The sequence below is a fragment of the Hyla sarda genome, chromosome 2, assembly GCF_029499605.1.
Source record: "Hyla sarda isolate aHylSar1 chromosome 2, aHylSar1.hap1, whole genome shotgun sequence".
In the NCBI taxonomy this organism is placed as follows: Eukaryota; Metazoa; Chordata; class Amphibia; order Anura; family Hylidae; genus Hyla; species Hyla sarda.
Window position 1 is genome coordinate 56,093,645 of NC_079190.1, and position 12,192 is coordinate 56,105,836.

The 12,192-nt window shown below is 41.1% G+C and overlaps 1 protein-coding gene across 1 annotated transcript in view; it reads right to left on the reverse strand.

Moving 5' to 3' along the window:
- Positions 1–297: 297 nt before the first annotated feature.
- UBL3 (ubiquitin like 3) overlaps positions 298–12,192 on the reverse strand; it is a 150,431-nt gene continuing 138,536 nt past the window's right edge. Inside the window, exon 5 of the mRNA XM_056561850.1 lies at positions 298–1,791. Coding sequence (XP_056417825.1) covers positions 1,739–1,791 — 53 coding nt within the window. The 3' untranslated portion in view covers positions 298–1,738. The remainder of the gene's footprint in view (positions 1,792–12,192) is intronic.

Sequence of the window (12,192 nt, forward strand, 5' to 3'; positions counted from 1 at the left end):
CACTAGTGTTGTCTCAGCCTCTCCTCACTTGTCATATCATGGTGCACGCAGTCATTGGGGTACGTCTTCCCTACTGCTCTGTATTCAAGCTTGCTCCCTGATACATTGTGTCAGCGTGCACACGATCACAGATCCCTTGTCAGCATAGGGAAACTGGCAAGGGTTGATGCTAGGATTAAACATTTTTTGCTGCCCCGCCCCTGAGGAGCTACAAGAAGCCTAAGGAGGCTAGAAAGCAAACATCTCTGCTTATTTCATTTTTTTTTCTTCCGGAAAATCCCTTCATAATGATGATAACTGTTGGGAGGGGGGGGGCGGGGGACATAATTGTACATGGAACATCTTGTTCTTGAGTATTGTATTAGAGAAGGGTCAACCTGTGACTTTAATGTTTTTCCAAAGGCAAAAGCAATGTATAGTTATATTGTTCTATGACACTATGCCAATCTATGGTTAGATTCTATAATAATGCATTTTATATATTTTTTTTTAATTAAATATATCCTACACATATTTGTAATTTTGACCAGGAAGATTTTCTCCCTAGTGGAAAAATATAAAAAAAATGTTTATATATCTTTACAGGTTTTTTTTTTTTTTCTTTAAATGAAATATAGCTTCATGCTTTAGTGCTGTGCAAATTCTTTATAGCATGTCTTAAATTATCCATGTGAAATGACAAAATGGCGTCTTGGGTTTTCCGTTGGATTCTTAATATGCTCGCAAGCACTAGTATAAATGCAAGTTACATAAAGAAAGGAAAAATAATAAATCTAGTACTATGGTTGAGATCTGTTGTCTTCGGAGAGAGTCTCTTACCAGTTAAAAGCGTGAGATCGGACAGCAGGTTACGAATGAGTATTTTGTCTTTTCTTCACTGAAAACATCAACGTTTGATATTAAAACACAAAGTTGATTAATAAATGACATCTGCTAATATCTCTGCACGATAATAAAGGCTTATGGACTACAGGAAAATTAACCCTCCCATATTAAGGCTAGGAAAGGCACTCCTCTCGTATGCTTGGTATGAGCATGCATGCAACGGTATGCTTGAGATTAGAGTGCACCAATAGTACATTAACAATGACTCTCCAGCGCCCTCTGCAGAGTGCTTTCAGATTACAGGCACATTTAGCTTTGTTCCTCGCATATAAACCGTATGGTCGTTCCTCCCGTTACTACCTTGTGCCACCGCGGGCAGTAACTACATTAGGTAGGAGTCACTTCTCTAATACTTCTTAATTCAGTCGGATTCCACGTCTTGATTTCCAGTGTAGAACTCGTCTTGTAGATTGTTGTATCAAGTATGGCTACAGCTATCTGTTGTTGAGGTCTAGGTCGGCGACCAGATGTTAGTGCAATCTGCATATAGACAGCCTGGAATCAGTGATCTGTATTTGTATGCTGCAGCGAGAATGAGTATTGTTGTAGAAGAGAACATATTGACTTGTTTTTTTTGCCCCTGGAGACTGAATGCATTAAAAATGGATATACTATAACATACTACAAAGTTACTCTGCAAGATAAACAAAAATAAACTTAAAATCAGTATGAGAATGTCCTCGGTCTCTTGCAATGAAGAGAAATCTATGAGAGTGTTCATGTAATATATCACTTCCGTGGAGATTATGACAGGGTGTTAATCTAAGGTTCTCTGAAGCAATGGGTCTCCTCTATTCCAGCAGCATGATAGACAAAGACTATATTACATCACACTTTGCAGACACGTCGTCATTTACAGAATTACACAGCAATTGCTCTCTCCGGTCTTCTCGCGGTTTCTTTGACCTGGGGGGAAAACAAAAAACGTGTCGTCAATGTTAAGAAAAAAAACTATAGGCGCACAATATAACCAGAACATAAACTCTTGAATGATTACTATCACTTTAAGGGGAAGACGCACTCACAGCTAGCTGCGATGACTATTTCATTCTACTTGTATACCCGGTTTTGATATTGATTGGTCTCAATGCAGAGACCCCCACCGATCACTAGAACGAGTAGGAAGAAGAGAAGCCATGTGCTTCTTCCTGCTGTTCAATTGATCTGAGGGTCCCAGTACTGATACCTACCAAGGGGTAGATGCACTCACAGTGCTTTGTCTATATTCTTCTGCTTGTCTCACTTGGCTCTGTTTGCAGACTGATGGAAGTACTGCATATATTTATAGAAAGTCTACAAACGGACTAGAATAGACAAAATGCTCAGCCGAGTGCTGAAACCCATTCCTAGTGATCGGTGGAGGTCTCAGCAACTAGATACCCTACCAAGGAAAACTTCTGACTTGTCTACCGTTTAGAGTGTCCCTGTCAGTCACAAAGAAAATAACCTGTGACATATCAAAGACGCATTCAAAGTTTTTAGCGGTCTAGGTCTGTGTGCAGAGACCCACACCGATCCCTAGACCGAGCAGGAAGAAGCACTTGATCTCTGTCCAGTTGCACTTGACATATGCCATAAGCTTATAAAAGGAGTCCATTTAGTGCAACTTGACAGAGATTACAGTAAATAGGAAAGTAATGTGCATATTTTAAGGGGTACTCCACTGGAAAACATTTTTTTTTTAATCAACTGGTGCCAGAAAGTTAAACAGATTTGTAAATTACTTCTATTAAAAAATATTTATCCTTCCAGAACTTATGAGGTGCTGTATACTACAGAGGAAGTTCTTTCCTTTTTGAATTTCCTTTCTGTCTGACCACAGTGCTCTCTGCTGACACCTCTGTCCATGTCAGGAACTGTCCAGAGCAGGAGCAAATCCCCATAGCAAACCTATCCTGCTCTGGACAGTTCCTAAAATGAACAGAGGTGTCAGCAGAGAGCACTGTGGTCAGACAGAAAAGAAATTCAAAAAGAAAAAACTTCCTGTGGAGCATACAGCAACTGATAAGTACTGGAAGAGTAAGATTTTTTAAATAGAAGTAATTTACAAATCTGAAAGCATAGAAGCAGGTGGAGCCAGCACTGTGTAAAATCATTCCTTTATTGAAATCCAGGTAAAAAATTCCATAGACAAGCAGAAGAAAAAATGAGCACTAGGACAACAGTGCATGTGTGCAAGGTTGGAGCACCTTTAGACACCGACGCGTTTCAGGCCGTTTGGCCCTTAGTCATGGCATACATGTTGTCTCTCCAACACACTCTTTTATACTGAGGAGGCCTAATGTTCACCTCCCACAAGGGGAGGGGAAACAAGGACCAACCCATCTGAACAACCAACTTTATTGTCCTGAGTGCAATAAAAACAAACATGATAAAAAGGTGCTTGCAAAAAACAAAAAGGAGCAAAAATGTATAGAAAAATTATAAATGACAAAGGAATTTACAAACAAATACTTAATAGTGGAAAATTAGGTCTGTTCTGTTATTCAAACCAAAAGGATAAACGCTGTTAAATAGATAAATCCACATGGCTTCTCTGTTATGTATTCATGAATTCAAGAGCATATTCTGCAGTCAACAGGTCCCCTCACTAGTGTTATGTCTAATGTGCCAAGACTTCTTTTCAGTCCATAATGGTGATGTCTCAAAATTGAAATTTTCTGCATTAAGAAAAATGATTCCAAACAAAAGAGGAGGTGACAATATACGGCACTTACATAACAGAGAAGCCATGTGGATTTATCTATTTAACAGCGTTTATCCTTTTGGTTTGAATAACAGAACAGACCTAATCCTCCACTGTTAAAGGGGTACTCTGGTGAAAACCTTTTTTCTTGTAAATCAACTGGTGGCAGAAAGTTAAACATATTTGTAAATTACTTCTATTAAAAAATCTTAATCCTTCCTGTACTTATTAGCTGCTGAATACTAGAGGAAATTCTTTTCTTTTTGGAATGCTCTCTGATGACATCACGAGCAGTTCTCTCTGCTGACGTTATTATTATAATAATAACGCTTTATTTATAAATTTACAAATATGTTTAACTTTCTGCCACCTGTTGATTTAAAAGAAAAAAGGTTTTCACCGGAGTACCCCTTTAAGTATTTGTTTGTAAATTCCTTTGTAATTTATAATTTTTCTATACATTTTTGCTCCTTTTTGTTTTTTGCAAGCACCTTTTTATCATGTTTGTTTTTATTGCACTCAGGACAATAAAGTTGGTTGTTCAGATGGGTTGGTCCTTGTTTCCCCTCCCCTTGTGGGAGGTGAACATTAGGCCTCCTCAGTATAAAAGAGTGTGTAGGAGAGACAAACATGTATGCCATGATTAAGGGCCAAACGGCCTGAAACGCGTCGGCGTCTAGAGGTGCTCCAACTTTGCACACATGCACTGTTGTCCTAGTGCTCATATTTTCTTCTGCTTGTCTGTGGACTTTTTAACCTGGATTTCAATAAAGGAATGATTTTACACAGTGCTGGCTCCACCTGCTTCTATGCTTTCTCCTTTGAACTTTGAGGCTGGCCGTGCACGTGTAGAACAGGTGAGCTGAATCCCCTTTATCTTCATTTAAATTTACAAATCTGTTTAACTCTTTGGCACCAGTTGATTTAAAAAAAAAAATATATATATATATATATATATATATATATGTTTTCCAGAGGAGTACCCCTTTAAGTGCTTGCTCCTGCCGTTTTAATGATCTGTGCAGGTCTCAGCACTCCTACCCCCACACAAGCTTCATAGACTTACAGAGGAGCCTCTTTAGATGGACATCACAGTGAGCAGGGGAGTGAAGCATACAGCTGAAAACTTCTTCCTGCTCGTTCTGATCAGTGGGGGGTCTCAGCATTGAGACCCCGACTGATCAAAATTTTTGACATGTCAAAAGTTTTTTTTTTTTTTTTAAATGACAGGTACACTTTATCAAATGTTGTATGAATGCTAAAAATGAGACCCTATAAAAATATGCAGAGCAACATTTATTGTTTAACAGCAACTTCATGAACCAAATAAAATTCACTTTCCACAGGATAGGTTAAAAAAGTTCTGCTGAAGACCCCACCAATACATAGAAGAGCTGTGAATGGAGTGGCAAAACTGCAAATTCAAGGTTCTCCTCAGTGCAGTCATGGGGATCGGGGAGCCAGGGACCCCATTCTCGGGATTAGGGGGGTCCCAGTGGAAAGTCCCCCAGCGATTAAGCATGTGTATGGAGCCTTGCCAGAGTACGCAAGCTGTAACGCCATACATATACTACGGAAGCTATAAAAACAGCCAAGTGAGAGACAACTACCATCTCAACAGTTAAAAGTTTCACATTTACAGGAAAAATGCCTTGTGTGAATCAGAAATGTAAAATGTAGCCCCCGGGGCCAACAGCTCTGCACGCGGCAAACAGCGGATTTTGCTGGGAGGAAGCGGAGGCTGCTGCAGGGTAAATGTAGTATTACGTGGCGGCCACCCAGATGAAGAATAGCTCATCTCCGCCAGAATCCGGCTCAGGGGGGACATTTATCAATGTTTGCTTATGTATTCCTTTTTTTAGTTATTTTTTTCTTACAGTTTTTTTGCTTATGTGCAACTTATTTATTAAATTGGTTTCAGCCTGTTGATAAATTTCTTTCATGTAAGCAATTTTTTATTATTTTTTTTTTGCTTTGGTAGTGGCTTTTTCTGCTCCATGTACTGGAGTAAATTTAGTAGTTCTTTTCATGCAATGCGACTTTTTTGCAACTTTCGCACTTAAAGGGGTTATCCGGTAAAAAACGTTTTTATATGTATATATATATATATATATATATATATATATATATATATATATATATGTATATCAACTGGCTCCAGAAAGTTAAACAGATTTGTAAATTAGTTCTATTAAAAAATCTTAATCCTTTCAGTACTTATGAGCTTCTGAAGTTGAGTTGTTCTTTTCTGTCTAAGTCCTCTCTGATGACACCTGTCTCGGGAAACGCCCAGTTTAGAAGCAAATCCCCATAGCAAACCTCTTCTAAACTGGGCGTTTCCCGAGACACGTGTCATCAGAGAGGACTTAGACAGAAAAGAACAACCTTAACTTCAGAAGCTCATAAGTACTGAAAGGATTAAGATTTTTTAATAGAAGTAATTTACAAACCTGTTTAACTTTCTGGTTCTGGAGCCAGTTGATATATATATATATATATATATACACACACATGTATATATAAGTTTTTTCCTGGAATACCCCTTTAATATATCTCTGACCACTGCAAGTAAAAAAATGACTTTTTGCTTTGGTAAGCAAGGTTCTCTTTTTTTGCTTAGGGAACTGCACAATCAAAAAGTCGCACAAAAAATAGAGCAATCGCACATGCGACTTTTTTTTGCGAAAATTTTGCGAAAAAAAAAAAAACAACTACTAAATGCTTTGATAAATGTCCCCCATAGAGAGGTCCCAAGTGGGGTACTGCCTCTGATGCCAATATGCCCTAATTCATGACACAGCTACATGCTTCCTGCCTATAACGCAGTGTTTCCCAACCAGGGTGCCTCCAGCTGTTGCAAAACTACAACTCCCAGCATGCCCGGACAGCCGAAGGCTGTCCGGGCATGCTGGGAGTTGTAGTTTTGCAACAGCTGGAGGCACCCTGGTTGGGAAACGCTGCTATAAAGTAATGGTCCTGGTGACCGTATGCCTAGAGAAGATCCGAGATGTGATTTCGCAGAGGCGTCCCTGCTCCACTGTCAGACAGCTTTATTAAGATGGATATTAGGGAACTGCTGTGTGCGCTATTTCTAAATACACAAGAGCAGGAAGGCACAAAGTTCCCCGGAACAATCTGTCTCTCCCGTCACCTGTCAGCATCTCATGAGATGTAGAGAATCATTAAAACAAAGACATGAGAGAGAAGTAACCAGCGGAGATTGTGACGGGTAACTCCGACCATGTGAGCGTCCTGTCACTGCTCCGTGAAGGGGCTGCCCTTTCAGCAAAATGCCTTGTTAAAGTTCAGCAAGTAAATTAGACCGTACTCGCAGGGAATCATGCCAGGGACTTAATGTGGGGGAAATGTCAAGTTACTTATCAGTCTAGAATGTTAAGTAAAAATGAATATTAAATATTAGGAAGAGTCAAATAAACGGGACATAATGAAGCGGAAAATGAGGTTATGTGTTGTATGGAGAGACAGCTGCAGGTCAGGCAGGGGGGCAATGAGGGGAACACAAATCAGAGTGATGTTATAGTGGTAGAGGGGGCTTATATATCTGTACGGACGTGTGCACCTCTTTAGTAAGGGACTTAAAGGGGTACTCGACTGGTGCCAGAAAGTTAAATAGATTTGTAAATTACTTCTATAAAAAAAAAATCTTAATCCTTTCAGTACTTATTAGCCGCTGAATACTACAGAAGAAATTCTTTTCTTTTTGGAACACAGAGCTCTCTGGTGACATCATGAGCACAGTGCTCTCTGCTGACATCTCTGTCCATTTTAGGAACTGTCCAGAGCAGCATATGTTTTCTATGGGGATTTTCTCCTACTCTGGACAGTTCTTAAAATGGACAGAGATGTCAGCAGAGAGCACTGTGCTCGTGATGTCAGCAGAGAGCTCTGTGTTCCAAAAAGAAAAGAATTTCCTCTGTAGTGTTCAGCAGCTAATAAGTACTGGAAGGATTAAGATTTTTTTAATAGAAGTAATTTACAAATCTGTTTAACTTTCTGCCACCAGTTGATTAAAAAAATAAAAGAAAAAGAAATTTTCCACCGGAGTACCCCTTTAAGAGGCGCATATGTCCACACAGATGTACAAGCCCCATTTACTGGTCTGTCTGTAAGAGATTGAAGAGGGATCAGCACACGGACCACCTCAACCCCTAAGTGAAATGTGTCACCAGAAAATTATCTATTGTTTAAATCAAGTTGTTATATTAAACCTATGTCAAGAATTTCCAGCATGTTTATAAAACTCTTCCATAGAAGTCAACATGGGACCCTCCAGTCTATCATTACTGTGTGGATGATATTGGCAGAAGACCTTGTAAATGAGTGGCAGAAAAGTGTATAGGGAAAGACCTGTCACTCAGGGCCAGAGGGGTGGGAAGCAGCTACAGGGACTGGCCTGGCCACCGTGACTACTTACCTGGGTCACAGAGGCTTTTCAAACTATACTTTCTCAAAAACACTAAAATATTAAAGGGGTACTACACTGGAATTTTTTTATTTTTTTTTTATCAATTGGTGCCAGAAAGTTAAAGAGATTTGTAAATTACTTCTATTAAAACATCTTAATCCTTCCAGTACTTATCAGCTGCTGTATGCTCCACAGGAAGTTATTTTTTTTTTTCTGAATTTCCTTTCTGTCTGACCACAGTGCTCTCTGCTGACACTTCTGTCCATATCAGGAACTGTCCAGAGCAGCATATGTTTTCTATGGGGATTTGCTCCTACACTGGACAGTTCCTAAAATGGACAGAGGTGTCAGCAGAGAGTACTGTGGTCAGACAGAAAAAGGAAATTCAAAAGAAAAGAACTTCCTGTGGAGCATACAGCAGCTGATAAGTACTAGAAGGATTAAGATTTTTAAATAGAAGTAATTTTACAAATCTCTTTAACTTTCTGGCACCAGTTGATTTAGAATTTTTTTTTTTCCCAGTGCCCGAGTTAATCAGTGGGTTGGAATGCCACTGCCTTTTTCTATTTCGTGCTGTCCGTGGTTTGGGCAATATAAAACAGGTGGCAGCTTCCCTTGAAGTTCACATGTGTCTCAAAGACTATGTTTGGGCCACGGTCACCAACTTTGTTCAAATAACCGGACTAAAAAAATGTAGTAAGCACTATTATTCTGTCCAGATAAAATCCAATAAAATGACAAACACTGGCCAGAAACCCGATGGACCCTATTAAAGTCAGCGGGGTCTGTTGGTGTCCATCATGTAATGTTGGATGTGCTGAGCCTGCTTAAAGGGGTACTCCGCTATTCAGCTGGGAGCTTGTGACATCATAGCCCCGCCCCTGCATGATGTCACGCCCTGTCCCCTCACTGCAACTCTATGGGAGGGGCCCATAGACGCACACGCCCCCCCACATAGACTTGCGTTGAGGGGGCGGCGTGACAGCATGAGGTGGCGGGGCTATGACATCACGAGCTCCTGGCGCTGGCTCCAGCGTTCGGAACAGCGGAGTACCCCTTTAAGGGACCTGGATTACAAGCACATGGCGCTGGAAAATAGGTTGTGTGTGCCAGACACTGTTTTAGGAAACTTGAGCTTGCATGCTGGTATAGACTTACCGTGGTAACAATGGACCCTACCTTGTAATGTTCAGCGCTATCTATTTCCATACTGCGCAACCACATACTGACTGGTCCTAGAGGAGATTTTGGAGCCAAGAGCGCCACCATCATCTCAGCAGAGACGGAAATGAGGCTTTTCTATAGTCAGACACTGACCTTCCAGCTCATGATAACCAATAGAGTGAGCCATACATTCCTGGAAACTACATTCCCATATGTTCAATGAGAGTTCTCAGTAGATTCTCGGTTCTATATATCCCCTAATACTTCCCAGTTTGTAAGGTTATGAGCTCACATTTACTATAACTGTACGACCGACACTGCAGGATGGTGAAATACAATCCTTTACACAATGGGGCATTGTTGGGGGGTCCTTGAACAGACACCCATAGAGCACCATGCATCTTATATTCACAAGCTCATGAGGACATGGGCTGCAGAGGTTAGAGCTGTACCAACTACATACTCTCCATAGGTTTCTATAGGTGGATATACACCTCACTTGGCGGTAAGATGCACAGCTCCTCCTCTTGCATGTTTAGGGAATAAGCTTCTGCCAAAAATCTCGAGCAGTGGCATCTCCCTTAAAGGGGTATTCCAGTGAAAAACTATTTGTTTTATATCAACTGGCTCCAGAAAGTTAAACAGATTTGTAAATTACTTCTAATAAAAAAAAAAAATCGTAATCCTTCCAGTACTTATCAGCTGCTGAAGTTGAGTTGATCTTTTCTGTTTGACCACAGTGCTTCTCTGCTGACAACTCTGTCCTAGGAACTGTCTAGAGTAGGAGCAAATCCCTATAGCAAACCTCTCCTGCTCTGGACAGTTCCTGAGACAAATAGAGGTGTCAGTAGAGATCACTGTGGTCAGACAGAAAAGAACAACTCAACTTCAGAAGCTGATAAGTACTGGAAGGATTACACATTTTAATAGAAGTAAATTTACAAATCCGTTTATCTTTCTGGAGCCAGTTGATATAAAAAAATAAATAAATAAATAAAAAAAAAAATAGTTTTTCACCGGAATACCCCTTTAAGAACAAAAGTATTGGCCATGTCAAAATCTAATACGCCCTGATCCTTTTCTGACACATGCCATTGGTGTAGACCAGTGGTCTCCAAACTGTGTGCATCCAGATTTTGCAAAACTACAACTCCTAGCATGCCCGGACAGCCAACGGCTGTCCGGGCATGCTGGGAGTTGTAGTTTTGCAACATCTGGAGATCCAGGGTTTGGACACTACTAGTGTAGGCGGCTATATACAGATTAGAGATCCCGCTGAAATCGTTAAGTTTGGCTAATGTGTATGACCACCTAATGACAAATGATCGCTAAAACAGGGAGTAAAGTCCCTCCTAAAAATAAAATGGGGGAAATTATACAAAACCAGCTCGAGGTATAACAGACCCTTAACACTTTGAGGCCCATTTACACTACATATCATATATTACAAGCTGAATTCCGCTCTGAAATCCTGCTGTGGAAAATCTGTTGCAGCAGCCTCCCATTTTTTCAATGAGATTCTGTTGGAAAGGCATTGCAGTCTATGGAGAAGGTGCATTTCCAAGCGGTCCTAGTGCTGGATTATTCTCTGCCCTAAGTTTCTCCAGGCAGATATCATATTTATCAGAGTATAACACGCATTTAAAAAAAAAAAATTTTTAGCTTAAATTCTCTCTGCGTGTTATACGCCGATAAACTCATTCTGGCCCCGCAAAAGCCGCTGCGGTTCATGGATTTAAAGCGGCCGCTTTAAGTCATGTAACTGCAGAGGCTTCTGCGTGGCCAGAGTCCCGCCACCAATTCTCTCCCCGTCCGCGGCTTTCATATTTACCTGTCCTGGGGCGCGCTCCTGCAGGCTCCAGTACCGTCGGCGCTGTGCGCTGGCGAGTGATGTTTTCAACGCGACGTCAATCGTCATTGCGCAGTGACAGCGCAGCACGCTGCCGGAGCCTGCAGGAGCGCGCCCAAGGACAGGTAAATATGAAAGCCGGGGATGGGGAGGGATATCGGGGTAGACACACACCTACACGCACCCTCATTTTAACAAGGATATTTGGGTAAAAAAAAAATTTTTCCTTGGAAGAATGAGGGTGCGTGTTACAGGCGGGTGCGTGTGTAGAGAGAATAGGCCCTTAGTCTCCACTCCAGACTGCAAGCATATCCAAAACTGCAACAAACCTGCACTGTGTAACCTGGCCATAAAAAGGCTTCCAACATTTCCCCCAATGCCCAGCGACTTACAAGGGCACTGATGCGGTCTTCCTGTGGGTGGTGATCCGGCCTATTGTGGACGGTCAATGTGGTATTATTAGGAAAGACGGCCTCTCATTTCCCCTGTGGTTCCCCTCCTGCGCTCTCTGTGACTCTGGAGATCTCAGCTCCAAGCATGTGATCCATGAGATACCCTGACAATAGCCTAGTGTTGGACTATAGTGAAGTCATTGTCCCGTCACCCGAGTGCCACCCCGTACTAAGAATTATTGCTCTCATTCCCAATCTGACAATCTCCTGGCTTCACTTCTCATCACATACCTGCAGATAATTGGGATATGGAAGCAAAAGATAAATTGTAATCCCAGCCTATAATGCAAACCTGAAATCTCAATACTCGGGATCTGTGGCGCTTCAAAGAGGAGAGGATCTAAAGATTATAACAAGGTTCACGTGGGTAGTAAGTACGGTAGAAACTGTGGGATACCAAAGAGGCAGCCACTTCTATAATGTAGAGAAATGGTCATCTCATTACTGCCATCAGCCGAGCAACTGAGGAGGTCACAATAAGGCTACAGCTATTTAGTAAGGGGACTCAACTCATATATGTACTAAAATATCAGGGGTGCGGCTCCAGTGAAAGAACATACATTGAGTGTTTATCACGGACGGGGTCACTTACCTGTGGGAGGGGGTTCATGGCCCTTCCCCAGGGCTGTGCTATGCTCGATTTTGAGCTATTTTAATTGTTTTTAAATGTCTCTCTATATATGTTTTTTTTTATAAACTTTTGTACTTATTATTAAATTACTGTGGTGTG